We start from the raw sequence: 19,427 nt of genomic DNA on the forward strand, positions 1-19,427 counted from the left end.
GCTGCTTATCAGTGCCACCTATCACTGACATATGAGTGCTGCCTTTCAGTGTCCATCAGTGATGCCTGTCAATGCTTATCAGTGCCACCTACCAGTGCCGCCTATCAGTGCCCATCAGTGCAGCCTATCGGTGCCCATCACTGCAGCCTCATTAGCGCACATCAGTGAAGGAGAAAATACACTTATTTACAACATTTTATAACAGAATTGAAGAAAAATCTTTTTTTTTTTCAAAATTTTCAGTTATTGGTTTGTTTAGCAAAAAATAAAAACCCAGAGGTGATTTAAATACCAGCAAAATAAAGTTTTATCTGTCTCAAAAAAATGCTAAAAATTTCATATGGGTACAGTGTTGCATGACAGCGCAATTGTCATTCAAAGTGCGACAGCACCGATAGCTGAAAATTGGCCAGGGCAGGAAGGGGTATAAGTGCCCTGTAGGCAAGTGGAACATGTAACTTATGAAAAGTCCCTTCAACTATACAGTATTACATTGCTGAGCAGTTTTGAACCATGAAAAAAACGGCTTCTATGTTGCAGTAGGAGCTTCCCCTTTCCACTATGAAATACTATAGTATACAGTATTATAGGCTGTACATGTAGGAATAGCACTCTTCTTTTCAGGGTTTCAATTACTGAATGACATATTACTTACTTTTATCACAGCTATCATTTTAACCCAACATCCTGCTTCTATTTTGGACTGTGGTTGTTCAGTAAATAAGGCTCATTATGTTCTTCTGTCTTGCAGGCACATTCTCATCTGCCTGGCTGCCTACCTCGGCTGTGTCTGCTTTGCCTACTTCGATGCAGCATCTGAAATCCCAGAGCAGGGGCCTGTCCTAAAGTTCTGGCCCAGCGAGAAGTGGGCTTTCATCGGAATTCCCTATGTCAGCTTGCTTTGTGCCCACAAGAAGTCACCTGTGAAAATTACATGAATCCCAGTACGGAAGCTTGAACTTGTTTTTTCACTTCTGAAACATACACACACTGGAATCTTTTAGATATATATTTTCTCTGCAGTGTGTTCAGTAAAGGACTAATGAGGCCAGACTGGCTTCTCTTAACTGTCTTTATTTAGTCCAAACCATAGCTGCTGCCATCTTGTGGAACAAAGAAGAACACATTCTTTTTTCTTCTTCACGCTCCGTTCCTTTAAGGCAAATGACAACTCCTATTTATTGGTAAACTTTATATGTGTTTATTTTCTACAACGAATAATCTATTTCTACAAATTACCTTTGAAGTGCAATCTTGCAGAACTCTGCATGTTGGAATTCTGATAAAAAAACAAAAAATAACAAGCTGCTGTGCTTGTGATCAGTTTGATTCTATTGAGGGCTATTTATATTTTTATATAGTGTTGCTTCCAACAAAATTAATCTATCTAATGATGAGGATATGTGATAAAAATGTAACCCAGGTTGGCTGTGAGCTTTACACATACAGTACACTTCAGGTGTTAAGAGCTTCTAAAGTGCACTTGTGATTTAAACTCTGCCTCCAATGTGTTTGCACAATAGCTCAGCAATACTAGGAGGGTGGGTTCAAATAGAAGGGTGGGCTATACATTCACCTAGAGCAGTATTGTGCACTATGTTACCTAGGAGTGCAGTTTTTTTTAAATTTACAAATGTATTCTAAGGTTGAACTGTCTTCAATGAGAAGACTGACCTTCTCAGAAGGCAAATTAATTTTATTGCTTATGGAACTGGACGCAAGCAACACAATAGGGTAGCCTGTGTGATAGGCGTTTTATATGAGTGGATACAGTTAAATGCAGTGTTTGCAAAATCACCACTCCTCATTTTCCAGGTAATTATTTTTCCTAAGGTCTGAATCTTTCAGTACACTGCTCCACTTGAATTGAAGGTCTTAATAATTAAGTATTCAGTGTTACTATGATGCCCAGGCAAGCGGTATCCTGACAATTACAATCATGTCTATTTATGCTTTCATTAATTGTGAATATAAAGATATATAAATAAAATAAATAAGTTATAATATGTTTGTTGTGCTTGTAAAATCAATGCAAGTGGAGCGTTTGATAGATTCTTGTATGTAAAATGCATCCAAATACAGTAGAGAGAAGTATATGTGGGATTCTGTTTGTTGTTAGCAATGGAAATTTCCTCAAAGCTGGTTTCCACATTCATGTATACTGGTATGCAAAGAAACACAGCGCCTCTAAGTGTGTGCTGTGAAGGTATTTAATAGAAAGATAAGTAGTAACCCACATCTTAGAATCTAAAAACAGGCTCATGGGTAAGAGGGTGAGATGTCTATAGCCAGATGTTGTGTGACTGATCCAGAGAGGAGATCGATTAGGTCCGCCAGCAGACCACATGCTGTGCATGTGCAACATGGATGGTAAGCCTGGGGGAATCTCCAAGGTGTCTGCCAGTAGGTGGTGCTGTGCATGTGCAACATGGATGGTAAGCCTGGGGGAATCTCCAAGGTGTCTGCCAGTAGGTGGTGCTGTGCATGTGCAACATGGATGGTAAGCCTAGGGTAATCTCCAAGGTGTCTGCCAGCAGGTGGTGCTGTGCATGTGCAACTTGGATGGTAAGCCTGGGGTAATCTCCAGATGTCTGCCAGCAGGTGGTGCTGTGCATCTGCAACATGGATGGTAAGCCTGGGGGAATCTCCAAGGTGTCTGCCAGCAGATGGTGCTGTGCATATGCAGCATGGATGGTGAAGCCTGGCAGAGTCTCCAAGATGTCCCTTAAAGCATATTAAATACCTTCGCAGTACACACTTAGAGGTGCTGTGTTTCTTTGTTTCCCTTCTGCAGAGTTATGCTTCGCTCTTACGTAGCTTGCCCTTAGTGCCTACTGGACTACCCTTACCCCTGCCCACTTGGAACTCATTAATACATACATGGACTGCCACACCATGCGCCTGTTATCCCTTTTGTATGTACAGTCAGGTCCATAAATATTGGGACACCGACACAATTCTAACATTTTGGACTCTATACACCACCACAATGGATTCAAAATGAAAGGAGCAAGATGTGCTTTAACTGCAGACTGTCAGCTTTAATTTGAGGGTATTTACATCCAAATCAGGTGAACGGTGTAGGAATTACAACAGTTTGCATATGTGCCTCCCACTTGTTAAGGGACCAAAAGTAATGGGACAATTGGCTTCTCAGCTGTTCCATGGCCAGGTGTGTGTTATTCCCTCATTATCCCAATTACAATGAGCAGATGAAAGGTCCAGAGTTCATTTCAAGTGTGCTATTTTCATTTGGAATCTGTTGCTGTCAACTCTCAAGATGAGATCCAAAGAGCTGTCACTATCAGTGAAGCAAGCCATCATTAGGCTGAAAAAACAAAACAAACCCATCAGAAAGATAGCAAAAACATTAGGCATGGCCAAAACAACTGTTTGGAACTATCTTAAAAAGAAGGAACGCACCGGTGAGCTCAGCAACACCAAAAGACCCGGAAGACCACGGAAAACAACTGTGGTGGATGACCGAAGAATTCTTTCCCTGGTGAAGAAAACACCCTTCACAACAGTTGGCCAGATCAAGAACACTCTCCAGGTGGTAGGTGTATGTGTGTCAAAGTCAACAATCAAGAGAAGACTTCACCAGAGTGAATACAGAGGGTTCACCACAAGATGTAAACCATTGGTGAGCCTCAAAAACAGGAAGGCCAGATTAAAGTTTGCCAAACGACATCTAAAAAAGCCTTCACAGTTCTGGAACAACATCCTATGGACAGATGAGACCAAGATCAACTTGTATCAGAGTGATGGGAAGAGAAGAGTATGGAGAAGGAAAGGAATTGCTCATGATCCTAAGCATACCACCTCATCAGTGAAGCATGGTGGTGGTAGTGTCATGGCGTTGGCATGTATGGCTGCCAATGGAATTGGTTCTCTTGTATTTATTGATGATGTGACTGCTGACAAAAGCAGCAGGATGAATTCTGAAGTGTTTTGGGCAATATTATCTGCTCATATGCAGCCAAATGCTTCAGAACTCATTGGACGGCGCTTCACAGTGCAGATGGACAATGACCCAAAGCATACTGCAAAAGCAACCAAAGAGTTTTTAAGGGAAAGAAGTGGAATGTTATGCAATGGCCAAGTCAATCACCTGACCTGAATCCGATTGAGCATGCATTTCACTTGCTGAAGACAAAACTGAAGGGAAAATGCCCCAAGAACAAGCAGGAACTGAAGACAGTTGCAGTAGAGGCCTGGCAGAGCATCACCAGGGATGAAACCCAGCGTCTAGTGATGTCTATGCGTTCCAGACTTCACTCTGTAATTGACTGCAAAGGATTTGCAACCAAGTATTAAAAAGTGAAAGTTTGATTTATGATTATTATTCTGTCCCATTACTTTTGGTCCCTTAACAAGTGGGAGGCACATATGCAAACTGTTGTAATTCCTACACCATTCACCTGATTTGGATGTAAATACCCTCAAATTAAAGCTGACAGTCTGCAGTTAAAGCACATCTTGTTCATTTCATTTCAAATCCATTGTGGTGGTGTATAGAGCCCAAAATGTTAGAATTGTGTCGATGTCCCAATATTTATGGACCTGACTGTATACTGGTATGGACCTGTAGGAATCTTCTCACTTAGACCAACAGCTGTATCCTGGAGGTAAAAATGTAATACTCCGGCTACTCAGCAGTCTCAGTTTGATGCAGGTCTGTCCTTGGAAAGCAAGAAAGGACAGTAAAGCCCACACTGTTGCAGAAACGTTATGGTGTTTGAAGTTTACAAGTGTGAAAAAACATGAGTTAAAAAAAAATGATAAAGAGACCTGCTAAACTCTGAACATTCAAATTGAGTGCCTATTTACACATTGACTCACAGGTTTCAAAAGCAAAAATTCAAATCTAGACGGGGCAGGTCATATTGGTCTAATACTTGGCAATTCAACACTTTTAGCAGCTGTGTTTTTCCCCTACCGTCTTTCAGGCCAGCACTCTGAGAGACCTCGGCTCCTCCCCATCTGAGGAAACACCTCCACCTAAAATAAAAAAGCTCCACTCCCCTCTGACCTCAGTTCAGGTGTTTCCTCCGGTGGGGAGACACGAGGAGGCGCAAGGTGCGGCAGACGATAGGGGAGCCGAGGGCCGGATAGCCGGCTGAGAGGCCCGACGCAGCCGGGAGTGAAGGCCGGAGTGTCTGGCTGCATATCCTCCCTGGGCAGGCTGCGGGCAGTGGGCGCGCATCTCGGGGGACGGGACGAAGCACGTACCTGCTCTTTGCCTCCCGACCCTCTCCGGCGAGGGAGGGCGTCGGGGTGGCTGTGGTGAGATCTGGGGAGGATCGGGAGGAGTTCCGCTCCTTCCCATGCTGGCCGTCTGAGGACTTTGCCGGGCCGGACGTCGGGAGACGGCGGTTTCCAGCGGAAGGGGCGGGGCTTCGCCCAGGGCTGCGACTTCCGCTTCTGGTCGTGGCCCTCACACCACGGCGGCACAAATTTTTGAAAAAGGCGGTGCGGTGCACTGCGGCCTGGGGGACAGGCCAGCACCAGGCGACCACCCTCCGGTACGAGATGTCGGAGGCACCGGGACCAGGAGATGCCAGCACCAGCCAGTCACAGGTAAGGTGCCTCAGTGGAGGCCTCCCCTACCTGTTGGCCCCTAGCAGATGGGAAAGGTGGGGCAGGGGGTCTGCGGTAATGCAGGCCCTTAGGCTCTGCCGGGAAGGAGCAGGGGGGGGTGATTGGTGTTGGACTTATCAGGCTTCCCTCCTGCCCCTTTTTTTGTGTCTTTCAGGGCAAGGCCCGAGCTAAACTTAAACACCAGGAGCCCAAGCAAAGATGCCCTTCCTGTAAGGAAGTTTTGAAAGAATCTTGGCGAAAGGTTCTTTGTGGCCCATGTATACAGGGGTTAGTGAGGGAGGAGAAACCGGAACAGGGGGACCTAGCCAGGTCAGTGAAGGAGTTGGCTACCACCTTTGACTCCTTCAAGTCCCTCATGGAGAGGTTTGCCCTCCCACTACCTACACTTCCCCCACCCCCCCATCCCCAGGTAGCTTCTGTGAGTCGTCGGGAACCCCTTGTGACTGGGGAGGAACCAGTGGAGGATTCCCAGTCTGAAGAGGAATCGGCGGGGGAGGGTTCCTCGGAGGAAGGCAGGGGCCCCTCCCGGGACAAATTGACCCTAGAGGAGGTAGATGAGCTCCTGGGGGCTATATACGAAACCCTGGACATTAAGGAGGAGGTTAAGGCCTTATCTCTCCACGACCAAATGTATCAAGGGTTGGAGGAGCACCAGCACAGAATATTTCCTGTGCATGACATTTTGGTGGACACTATTAGGAAGGAGTGGCAGGACCTGGAAAGGAAGCCGTTCTTCTCTAAGGCGTTGAGAAGGAGGTTTCCGTTTTCGGAAGACCCGGAGGCGGTCTGGAACAAGAGCCCTAAGCTAGACGCAGCCTTTTCCCAAACGACCAGGAGAACAGATCTGGCGTTTGAAGACATGGGGGTCTTACCAGACTTATTAGACAGAAGGGCGGAGTCTCTCCTTAGGAAGGCCTGGGACTCAACCCTGTACAACCTGAAGCCGGCCATGGCTATGACAGTGGTAGCCAGAAACTTAGAGTACTGGCTTACATAATTGCAGGCCCATATTGTGGCAGACTCTCCCAAGGAGAAAATCTTGGCCTCTTTTGAGACCCTTTTGCAAGGGGTTGGGTATATTGCGGACGCTTCCACGGAGTCGGTGAGGTTGGGAGCCAGGTCTGCTGCCCTGACCAATTCAGCTAGAAGGGCGCTGTGGTTAAAAACGTGGCAGGGGGACATCACTTCTAAAATTAGGTTGTGCGGCATCCCCCTCACAGGAGACTGTCTGTTCGGCCCTGGGTTGGAGGAATTATTGGACCGGACGGCTGACAGGAAGAAGTCCTTCCCCCTCAAGAGGAGAGTGCAGGAGGGGGGGACACGGAAGGCCCGCCCGGCAAAGAGGCTGAGCCTGCGACCAGCAGGTCAGGGTAGGTCTGCTGGGCAGAGAGGTAGGGGAAGGGGGGGGGGGGGGGCGATTTTTCGCCCTCCTGAGCAACCCCAGAAACCGAGGTGACTTGGTTCCTCCTGTGGGAGGGAGATTGGTGGCCTTCCTCCCACAGTGGGAAGCTGTGGTCGCCAGCCCCTTCATTTTGGATATCATCTGAAGGGGTTACCGGTTGGAGTTTATAGGGCCGCCACCCGAGACATTCCTTGTGACGACCCGTCCAAAGGATCCGGCGAAGGCCGCTGCTCTGGTGGACGCCTTGGAGGTTCTAGAGTCCCAGGGGGTCATCTCCAGGGTTCCGGAAGAGGAACGAGGGAAGGGGGTTTATTCCCATGTGTTCTTGGTTCAAAAGCCGTCTGGGGCGTTCAGGCTGATTTTGAACTTAAAACCCCTGAACAAATCAGTGCATTACCGGAGGTTCCGCATGGACTCCATCTTTACAATCAGGTCCCTAATCCCGCCGGGTGCGTTCATGGCATCCATAGACTTGAAGGACGCCTACCTACACGTGCCCGTGGCGGAGGCCTCTCAGAGGTTCCTCAGGTTGGCAGTAGGGGGGGAGGAAGGAATTCGACATTGGCAGTTCAGGGCTCTTCCATTTGGCCTTTCCTCCTCGCCAAGAGTATTCACCAAGGTTCTGTCGGAGGCACTGATTTCTATTCGCTTAAGGGGGATTTCAGTGGTGGCCTATCTGGACGATTTGCTGCTCTTCGCAGATTCAGAGGCTCACTTGCGGCAGGATCTGGTTATAGTGAGGGGCCATCTAGAAAGCTTGGGGTGGATTTTGAATCTAGAGAAGTCCTGTCTGGTGCCTTCTCAGAAAGTGGTTTACTTGGGCTACGCTCTAGATTCAGTAAATCAAAAGACCAGCCTGACTTCGGAGAAAATCACCAAGTTGGAGGCAGGGATCAGATTACTGCAGGGGAGCAGGTCGATATCAATAAGGCAGGCCATGTCAGTACTTGGATTACTGACAACGTCCATTATGGCAGTTCAGTGGGCAGGTCTGCATATGCGTCCCCTCCAGTTGTGGGTCCTGAGAGTTTGGGACAGGAGGAGTCGCTCCCTAGAAGACCGGGTCCTGGTTCCCCCCAGTGTGAAGAGGTCTCTGTGGTGGTGGAGGAGATCGTCCAGCATAACTCAGGGGCTGTTGTGGTGCTTTCCAGTATCCAGGGAAGTCACTACGGATGCCAGCTCCAGGGGCTGGGGAGCCCACCTGGGAGACTTAGTGACTCAGGGGGAATGGTCCTTAGTGCAGAAGGGCGAATCCTCGAATTGGAAGGAGTTGAGGGCAGTGGGGGAGGCTCTGCACTCCTTCCAAGCGTGGGTCACGGGCCAGCACGTGTGTGTCCTAACGGACAATGCCATGGCAGTGGCTTATATAAACAGCCAGGGAGGGACAAGGAGCAAGGCCCTCGGAGCCTTAGCGGCGACACTGTTGTCCTGGGCAGAGGTGAACTTGGCGTCCCTGTCTGCGATACACTTGAAAGGGGAGCTGAACCAGAAGGCAGACTTCCTGAGCAGGACTCGGCTCAAGGAGTCGGAATGGGCCTTGAACCCCGAGGTCTTTCAGGAGATTGTGTGGAGGTGGGGATCCACGGATGTGGACCTTTTTGCCTCGGGAAGGAACAACAAGGTCCCAAATTTCTTCTCTCTATCCCGCAGGGATGGGTCAAAAGCGGTGGACGCATTAGGTCAGAGGTGGGACTACCGGCTTTGTTACGCCTTCCCCCCGGTTCCTTTGCTCCCCCTGGTCCTGAGGAAGTTCAGGACAGAGTGGACCTCGTTAATCCTGATAGCTCCCTTCTGGCCGCGGCGGGCGTGGTTCGCGACTCTAAAAAGTTTAGCCTCTCGTCCACCCTCGGAGCTGCCACCGAGGGAAGATTTGTTAACACAGGGGCCGGTTCTTTGCCCCAGCGTGGGAAGATTGAGGTTAACGGCCTGGTTTCTGAGCAGCAGCTCCTCTTAGAGAAAGGGTTCTCGCCTAGGGTAGTGGCGACATTACTGGCCAGTAGGAAGGAGGAGACCCAGGCCATTTATGGTAGGGTCTGGGGTTGCTTTACAGCCTGGTGTGACCGGGCATCAGTGGCAACCCATAGTATGGTTTCCGTGTTAGAATTCCTGCAGACGGGGGCAGACAAGGGGTTGTCTGTCAGCACGCTCAAGGGCCAGGTCTCGGCCCTCAGTGTGTTCCTAGAAACACCCCTGGCCAGGGAGGCGTTGGTGAGTAGGTTTTTCAAAGCTCTGGTGAGGCAGAGGCCTCTGAGGTCCAGACCGCTTCTGGTGTGGGATTTGGCCAAGGTGCTCGGGGGGATGACTAGGGCTCCGTTCGAGCCCCTGGAGTCCTGCCCGATTAGTGAGCTCACCATTAAGACGGCTTTTCTGGTGGCAATTACCACGGCGAGGAGGGTATGTAAACTGGAGGCCCTATCGATCAGAACACCTTATCTCCATATTTTTTCGGACAGAATTGTTTTCAGAACGGACCCGTCCTTCGTTCCGAAGGTGGCTCGGAGTTTCTAGAGGGAACAGGACATTGTCCTTCCCTTGTTTTTTCCTGACCCGGTGGGGGTAGATCAGGAAAGGTATCATTGTTTGGATGTAAGAAGGTGCGTACTCCAGTATCTAGAGAAGTCTAGGGAGTTCAGGAGCACCGAATCACTTTTTGTTTTTTTTAAGGGGGCTAGAAGAGGCAAGAAGGCGTCTAGAAGGACGCTGGCCAGCTGGCTGCGGCTGGCAATTGCAGGAGCGTATCAGGCTGAGGGCCTGGAGGCCCCGGAGGGTATCAGAGCGCATTCCACCCGAGCGGTGGCAGCTACCCAGGCAGAGCTAGCAGGGGTTTCCCCAGGGCAGATCTGCAGAGCGGCAACATGGTCCAACTATGACACATTTGCCAAGCATTACAGACTGGACCTGGTCTCGGTGCAGGAGCAGGCCTTTGGTCGTAAGGTCTTGCAAGCAGTTAGCCCGCCCGAGGAGTGAGTACTCGCTTATCCTCTCAGAGTGCTGGCCTGAAAGACGTTAGGGGAAAAATCAAGTTACAGTTACGGTAACGTCTTTTCCAGGAGTCTTTCAGGCCAGCACCAGTTTCCCACCCAGTGTTGATATTGGTTATGTGAAGATTGCTTATTACGATTATGTTGTCTCGCATTGTGTCTCCCCAGGTGACCGGAGGATGCTTGGAGAACTGAGGTCAGAGGGGAGTGGAGCTTTTTTATTTTAGGTGGAGGTGTTTCCTCAGATGGGGAGGAGCCGAGGTCTCTCAGAGTGCTGGCCTGAAAGACTCCTGGAAAAGACGTTACCGTAAGTGTAACTTGAACAGAAAATTGTATAGTGTATGGCCAGCCTTAGTCAAGCACTAACCTTCATCTCTCTGGAAAGCAGCCAGCCTTCCCCAGAGCCAAGCCCAGTGTCTTCCTTCTTTGTGCGGGAAGCTTACACCCTCCAGAAGCGTGCAGCCTCCTTGGATTCCATAGTGGAGCCTCAGCAGGTCTCCATCCCTGCCACGTGTGTTTCTTCTTCTGGGTGGGTGCACTAATAACATAGCCATTGTGCTGATCCAGAGTTAGAAGTATGTCACCAGCACACCAAGGATCTCCAGAATGAGTCCAAAGCTTTATTCAGCGATCACATCCTAGTTACAGTAGTGACATTTCAGAGCCTGGCAGGACTTCTTCATCAGGCATCAAAACAGCTCTGAAACAGAATATTGTGCTTGAACTTGTTGCACTGATCCATACATATCACACTGTTTACTTTTTTCCAAAGAACTTTATTGAAATGTCATGAGTTACATTTCACTAGAGTTTTATTCACTGTGGTGGTACAGTGCAGTACTTTTTATCAGAGCACACAGCAGCAATGCTGTGGTGTGAACTGACTTCGTAGGAAGGAAGGCCATGTGTATGTGTTGTGGACAGATGTGTAGACCTCTATAATAAATGCGATAGTTATTTGCCAAAGTGTAATACTACACTAAATCTTTCACACAGACCTTTTTATTATCACATTATTTTAAAAAGCCATTATAAAAGAAACTGATGAAAAATACTCCTGTGGATATAGGCAATCATTTTTGCTTTTTTTTTTTTCATGCTCATACTATTCCCTGCGGCCCGTTCCCCCTCCCCTGACTTCTCCATCACGATCAATAACACAACCATCAGTCCCTCCCCTCATGCCAGGGTACTAGGTGTAATCGTAGACTCCCATCTGTCTTTTCAGCCCCAAATCCAATCACTGTCCAAATCTTGTAGACTTCACCTCCGCAACATCTCCAAGATACGCCCGTTCCTAACCTCTGAAACCACTAAGCAACTTATTCACTCTCTTGTTATATCTCGCCTTGACTATTGTAACTCCCTCCTCATTGGCCTACCAAATTGCAGGCTATCCCCTCTTCAGTCTATCATGAACGCTGCTGCCAGACCCGTCCACCTTACTAACTGTTCCATATCTGCCACCCCTCTCTGCCAATCCCTCCACTGGCTTCCCATTGCCCAACGGATAAAATTGAAAATATTAACAATAACATATAAAGCCATTTATAACTCTGCCCCAAATTACATCACCGATCTTGTCTCCAAATATCACCCAAACCATCCTCTCCATGACCTCCTGCTCTCTAGCTCCCTTGTCTCCTCCCATGCTCATCTCCAGGACTTCCCCAGAGTGTCCCCCATCCTCTGGAAATCTCTACCCCAATCTATCCGACTATCACCTACTCTGCTCACTTTTAGGTGATCTCTGAAAACCAATCTCTTCAGGGAAGCCTATCCGGCCTTCTGCTAATAATTGAATCTTCTATTCCTCCTATCAGTTCATCCCCCACAGTTATTACCTTTTGTACCACCAGCCCCTCCCTCTTAGATTGTAAGGAGCAGGGCCTTCCTAACCCTCTTGTATTGAACTGTATTGTTGCTGTATTGTCTCCCGTTATATTGTAAAGCACTGAGCAAACTGTTGGTGCTATATAAATCCTGTATAATAATCCATGTATCTAGAGACATGGCAGAGGTGTGTAGATTTCCAAACATGTAGTTTTTTTTTGTTACTATACACTGATGTTTATTTTAAATGTGATCAGATCAAGACATTTTGGGGTTATTTATGTATTACAGGTACTTATATAGTGCTGTTAATATATGCAGTGCTTTACATATATATATATATATATTATACGTACACATCAATCTAAGATCCCTATCTTTCATTCATAACTAAACATACTAGGGCCAATTTAAGAAGGATCCAATTAACCTACCAGCATGTCTTTGGAGGAAACCAGAGAACCCAGAGGAAACCCACACAGGCACAACATGCAAAGTCCAGGTTGGTGGTGCCATTTGAACTAACAACCTTAGTGCTGGTAGGCAGAAGTGCTAACCATTTAGCCATTGTACCTCTCACATCATGCTTCTGCATAGAAACCAATCATCTTGCAGGTTTAATTGCCAAAATTTAATTGAGCAAGATGAGGTTTGAAGCTGATTGGTTTCTATGCAGAAGTGAACCTGATTTTGCACTCTCCAGCTTTAGTAAATAAACCCCTTTGTGCATTGGAAATATATTTATTGTCCACAAGAGGGCAACATTTTCTTTAGAATTTCATTATCATAGGCCAAGAAAATGCCTGTAATTATGGATAGACCTTTATCAACAATTCTGAAAGTTTACTGTGGGCGAAGATTAAAGCGGAACCAAAGCTAGAAAAGAAAAGATTGCGTACAGGCTGGGTCTTTATTACATGCAATGCTTCTTCGGAAATAAAGTACACTTACCTGCCTGTTCACAATCCTATGTAGAATGTACATAGAGCTATGCATGATCATCTTACATTTCAACATATCACCTGTGTTCCATGATGACTGCATGCATAGGAGTGATGTTATGCCATGCCAGCCAATCAAGATGGCCAAAGACCAGCACATAGAAAAAACCAGAGCCAGCAAGGGACCACCCTTCACACATCGTATCACCTGATTCATTTCTTTATGACACATCTTGGTTGTTGTCCATTTCCCCCCAATCCTATAGCAGAAGTGCTGCTACAGGGCGGCAGGGATGTGCAAAATCACATATATACGTGATTTGCATTTCCTGGTTGGGGGCATGCGCCACCATACCCACGCCACTATTGGCGACTGAACATGTCAATCACCAGGTCCCAGCCAGGGATTCACAGCTAGGACTCTGTGATCGTTGGCAGGGCTGAGATGGGAGTGATCTGTGTGTAAACAACACAGGTCACTCTCCTGTCAGCATAGACATGCTGCTTTGTATTCCTCTGAATAGCAGAGAAATACAAAGCAGCATGTCTCCCTAGTAAAACACAACACAGCACATAATGTAAAACACACGCAGCACACAGTTAACCCTTTGATCGCCCCATATGTTAACCCTTTCCTGCCCAGTGTCATTAGTACAGTGTCAGTGCTTTTTATTAGCATTAACCACTGTATTAGTGTCACAGGGGATGTCAGTGCCAGTTAGTCAGTTCCCACCCAGTGTCAGAGCGCCCCCTACCCAGAAATGCAAGTCACGTATATATACACGTGATTTTGCGCATCCCTGTCACCCTGTAGCAGTACTTCTCCTGTAGGGTGAGGGGGGGGAACGGACAACAACCAAGATATTTTATAAAGGTGCAGAAATGAATCAGGTAAGCTGAAATCAGCAGAAGAACATGATAAATACTTAAATAAATATGCTATTGTCTGATTCATTTCTGCCTTTTTTCTGCTTTTTTTTTATTGCAGAACCAGGGGCGGACTGACAACTCATAGGGCCCCCCGGGCAATTGGGGATCATGGGGCCCCTGTGTCCTTGCCCAAACTCAAAAAAGCCTATGAAAAAGGTACCAGGGGCATCTCATGGGGCCCCCTACTGACCCCGGGCCCTCGGGCGGTGTCCGAGTTTCCAAATGGTCAGTCCGCCCCTGAGCAGAACTGATCTTGCATGTGTCCTGAGCTGGATTAAAACACTGTTGTGTGTTGTTGACTTAAAGTTAACCTGTGGTAAAACTGTAAACCCACCATTGTGTAAAGTGAGAACTTCAAGAAGACTGAATGTAAAACGGAAAAAGTGCTTACTTACCCAATCAGCAATTTTCTTTTCCTGGTGCTTAAGCATGACATATAGATCCACCCCCCCAACCAGTCATAGGACTGGTTATACTATAAATGAAATACCCACCACAAGGCAGTATTCTCATAACTACTGTATATTCAGTGCAAGCCCTGGGAAGGTTTTGTATGTTGTCATGATTAAAGTCCAACGCTGGGAGTTTTGAAAATTATCCCTTGCAATGGGGTTTGGCCCCACACTGCATGGGTTAATCTAGGGGAGAGGAAAAGCTATTTTACTGAATGAGGAAAGAAAAAACAAAGGGCGCACAGGCCTAGTGCATTACCATAAAAAATGTTTAATAAAAAATAAAGTAGGTGTTGTACTCACAAATGACAAAATAGTCAAGGCACATCATAAAGAACAGCTGGGTCAACACCGCGCTGAGTAACAGTCCGCAATAGGGAGTGTAGACATCCAATAGGCTGACGCGTTTTGAGGACTTGCCTCTTCCTCAGAGCCAACTGACCAAATGTCTGCTCCCTCTTTTATATGCTCACTACTAGTTGAACCAAAGGTCACATGGGCCGTCCTGGACACTCCCCTATGCAGGTGGAGGAGTCACAGGGGCAATTGACATAGTATAAGTAAACACAAAAGATCTATAAACACATATATAAATATATATGTATAAATAAAACCATTGAAACTAGTGACAGTCATTTTACTGACATGATCCTTTTCTCCCTCAGCAGACGGTACCCCAGCACGCTTTGGCAGTGGATTGCCCCTTGGCAACATCATGCCCAATGCAGGGTGAGCATTGGTCTTGATGATGTCAGGACCTTAGATGACTGGGATATACTGTATAATAATAATAATAATAACTGGGAAAGATAATGGTGCAGAGACCAGTCTAGCATGCTGCTAGAATGATCCCTGTGCAATCTTCAGTGGTTCTTGGTCCTGACATCATCAAAACCAATGCACTCCCTGCATTGGGCATGATGGTGTCAAGGGTCAATCCACTGCCAAAGCGTGCTGGAGGAGTGGAGGATTTGGTAAGTAGATCTTCTTTTCTTTAGACTAAAACAATCAATGAACCCTTCATAATTTTATAGTTTCCCAGAGGCTTTAAGCATCAGAAAAATAAACTGATAGGTAAGTATACAATTTTCTGTTTTTCTGACACAGTCATGACAGCATAAACATGGGACATAGCATGCAAAACAAGTGAGGGAGATGCTGAAATAATTGTAATCATTGGACAGACCGTTGGATTCCTTTAGAAATAATCAACCAAACTCTACTGTGGTCAGTCCTGCTGGACGGGCTTTGTAGTGGGCTAGAACATGTCATGTGTGGACCAGGTTGCTGCCATGCAGATTACATTTGGAGATACACCTCTGAATTAATGCTGATCCATCTTGTTCACCAGAAAAGCCCTTCAAATTTATTTGACCAGCCATGATGTAATTGTCCTAGAGGTCTCCGAAAGCCCTTTTTTTGCCACCACCAGGAATGAAGGTGGTGGTGGTGATGGTGGTTGTCTGATTTTCTGGAAGCAGTTAGCTTGATATACTTCTTCAACATAGTGTCAACATCCAAAGCATGAGGTAAACCAGTGACCTCATTTTGGAATGTTGGCAGAAGAATATCTTGACTTAAAAGGTTTGTACATCTTTGCACTATGCTGAAGAAGGGTCCTTGAGACTACCCTGTATGGGAAATGGCAGCAATATGGTGGATTACAGCCTAAAGTTTGGATATCCAATAACCCACTTCCTGAAGTGACAGCTGTCAGAAAAACTACTTTCAGGATTATTGTCTATATTGAGGAGTCCTCATTCAGAAGGAAAGGTGGGCGATACAGCATGACCAACACTAACTGCAAGTTCCAAGGAAGGATGAACAACCTTTCTGGAGAATGAATTCTTGCACAATCTTTTACCAGCTGATAACATGCACACCTTGTCCCAAAGCGTGAGGACAGGTTTCAGACTTGTACTCTAAAGCTGGATCAAAATTCGATCTATGTATTGCCGTTCCTATTTAAGATGAGTTGATATAGACCAAGAATATCGGAGAATAGAAACCTTGAAACCTTTCTTGTACAGGTACTAGTTGGATAGCCTTTTTTTGCAACAATGTTCTGATATATGGGCAAAGAGCCATAACTTTTTGTTGGCACAGAGGAACTCTAGTGGAAACTCTCAAAAAGACTTTTTGCTACTTTTGAGACAAAATATAGGTTGTCTTGGTCAAGGGAAGAAAGTGTGACTACAAGCTCTCTCATCCCTTTCTGTAGTCTTTCCATGACTTAGAAGATTTAGAATCCCTAAGTATATTGCCAGCTCACCTCCTGTCCACTTGCTGCCATGGTCTTCTATCATGCGGAAATAATCTGGACTTGCTTCTTCTGACTTTAGCTTTCTCTGATTCAAGCCTGTTGCCATACTGGGAGTACCCATCAAATTAGATTTTTCACCCGTTTGACCTGGAAGAGGCATCCGTGGCACATAGCTGAAGTCACAAGGCTCTTCTGGACAACAAGACTCTAGATCAACATTTTTAACAGAGTCTATAGTGCCTTCACTGGCCATCACATACGTGAAGAAATTTTATGACATGCCAACAGGTCCGCTTTTACCCTCTCTGACTAGACACCCATTGCCTTGGCAATAGATATGAGTTCCAAAGTTGGCCTACATACTCTGTGGAGGTATATAATCCTTTTCATCTCCAGATCTATTTTCCTATCAAGGGAATCACTAAAAGAAATAGCATAATCCAAAAAGCAAATGATGTGCCTAGCCAGTCTGATGACTGTTGCATCAACCAAGGGTGTTGAATCCAAGCAATGGACCCCATCCTCCTTAAATTCAAATAATTGCATCGACATAATCAAAAAAGGGATGTGACTTACTCGCAGGGATTCTGGGACAGGATACTACCATCACTGCACCAGCTGCTTCAAATACTGACTGGGAGGAAGAGGAGAAAAGAGGCAACAGGCTGCTGCTACGTCATCTGTTGGGTGCCTAATGTCATCTGGTTAGGCCCACCTGAGCTGGCATATCAGCACGTGCCATGCTATAGGCACATGAACAGACTGACCATTGTGAGTTGGCACCATATTGAAAGAAAGTGCACAATACACCAAACTGCCCAGAACAAACTAATAAAGGGGTACCGCACCGCATATATGTGAACCCAGGCTCAAGGCATGCATTCAATTATGACTGTAAGTGCTCGTTTAGACTTGTGGTTGGGGGGGGGGGGGTTAAAAATGTGCAGGTGAGCTGCACCCCCTTAAGTTGCAAAGGCAGTGGACAGGGGTGGTTACATGGCATGGTTGTGATGCTTTGCTTTGCACACACAGCAAAAACTATTGCTCCTGTCACATTTGATAGACAGTAAGCTCGCCAAAAATGACCCATTCAAGTGAGTAGGGAAATATTAATGCCCGCAACTGCATGCAATGCATGGGGTTGCAACGCATTGCTGTGGCAATGATGTCCCATTGCCTCCTCTTCATCTGCCAAATGGCTCTGAAAAGTGATCTGAATGCAGAACGATTTCCATAGGCACAGGTGTAAACGTAGCCTTACCGACTTGTCAAGTCATAAAATGTTTGGTGTCATAGCTGATCGCACCATGGCAAATGCAGATCGAACAAAGGCTAGGATGGCAGCTTCCTTGGTTGTAAAGGATAGGAGGGGGCAGGGGCGGACTGACCATTTGGAAACTCAGGCACTGCCCGAGGGCCCGGGGTCAGTAGGGGGCCCCATGAGATGCCCCTGGTACCTTTTTCATAGGCTTTTTTGAGTTTGGGCAAGGACACAGGGGCCCCATGATCCCCTATTGCCTGGGGGGCCCCATGAGTTGTCAGTTCACCCCTGGGAGGGGGTTAATCTCACTTTAAGGAAAAACTGAACACAAGGAGAAGGGTATTTATTTTAGTCATGTGATCTTACTGGACTCAACAGAAACTAAGAATCCTTATCATAGTGTGTTGGCTTTGTGAATTGAGTCTAACATGTTTAAGACATACATGTAACAGTTTTCAAATAACTTCACACATCTTCTCCTGGTTTGCATGCTTGTTCTAGGTCAGTGACTCAAAAAGCATTGATCCAAAGTGTCAGGCAACTAGCATTTTTAGAAGGCCAGCCTCTGAAATTCTCTTAATACAGACATTCCGTAAACATTTTATGCAATCTTTGTTCTAGAATAACGATTATTCTTACTAGTTGCAGTTTGTGCTTTATCTTTGGCATGTCATGTTCTGTAGCAAGTGCACTACAATACAAAATGTTGACTCTGCAGCTGTCTCTCTGTGTTGAAATAATTGCTTTTGCCAGCAACAAAGTCACAAAGAGACCTGGTGATTTCTGGGAAGCATGAACGTCTTTCTGAAAATAGACACTTTAATGAAACAGAATGTACAGTTTCAGCGCATACTGACTAATGGCAATGATTCACATTCTATTAGGAAAATTATAAATGGTACATTGCTGCTTTGGGTAATAACATTCTGGCTCACACACATAGATGGTATTGATAGCTTTGACATCATTCTTTTTTATATCCAAAAAAGGTTGGTTTGTAGCTAAAAAAAAGAGTAAATAAACAGTTAACCTAATGCTATAGATGGCAATACATTGACCTAACTACACTTATGGCTGACACATAGACTGTAGTAATGCATAGCTATCAGCAGATGTAATTAGAACAAACTGAAATGTAATTGATAGCTATATGATTACTGCACTTTTGTCATCTCTTATGAACATGGGTAAAATTGCACAGCGTGTTCACAAATCTGCCCACTGAGGCACTGAAGGCTGAACAAGTAAGCAGATGTCCACATGAGATAGGATAGGGAGCTCGCACTTACTTTCCATGTACTCCCTTGCTGCTACACCTGCTCACACTAACATTTTATTTATTTATTACAGGCACTTATATAGCGCTGTCAATTTATGCAGTGCTTTACATATATGTATTGTACATTCACAGCAGTCCCTAACCCTCGAGGAGCTTACAATCTGAGGTCCCTACCTCACATTCATACATGCACATACTGGAGCCAATTTAGACAGGAGCCAGTTAACCTGCCAGCATGTTTTTGGAGTGTGGGAGCAAACCGGAGTACCTGGAGGCACAGGGAGAACTTGCAATCGCCATACAGATATTGTCATGGTTGGGATTTGAACCGACAACCCTAGTACTTCTGAGTAAGTTCTACCCATTTACTAAGACATAGCTTACAGCTAGCTAAGGACCGTGCCCCATCCCAAGTGACAGTGCTGGGACCTGGTACTTGGCTGCTAAGACAGTGAGTGCTGCATTGCTGGAGGCAGGGTAGTAG

The 19,427-nt window shown here is 46.2% G+C and overlaps 1 protein-coding gene across 1 annotated transcript in view; it reads left to right on the forward strand.

Moving 5' to 3' along the window:
- Positions 1–2,006, forward strand: part of ACER2 (alkaline ceramidase 2) — a 32,335-nt gene extending 30,329 nt beyond the window's left edge. Inside the window, exon 7 of the mRNA XM_089693965.1 lies at positions 752–2,006. Coding sequence (XP_089550091.1) covers positions 752–938 — 187 coding nt within the window. The 3' untranslated portion in view covers positions 939–2,006. The remainder of the gene's footprint in view (positions 1–751) is intronic.
- The last annotated feature ends 17,421 nt before the right edge of the window (positions 2,007–19,427 follow it).

Source organism: Staurois parvus, unplaced genomic scaffold, assembly GCF_062004578.1.
Source record: "Staurois parvus isolate SC_StPar_1 unplaced genomic scaffold, SC_StPar_1.0 ptg000644l, whole genome shotgun sequence".
NCBI lineage: Eukaryota > Metazoa > Chordata > Amphibia > Anura > Ranidae > Staurois > Staurois parvus.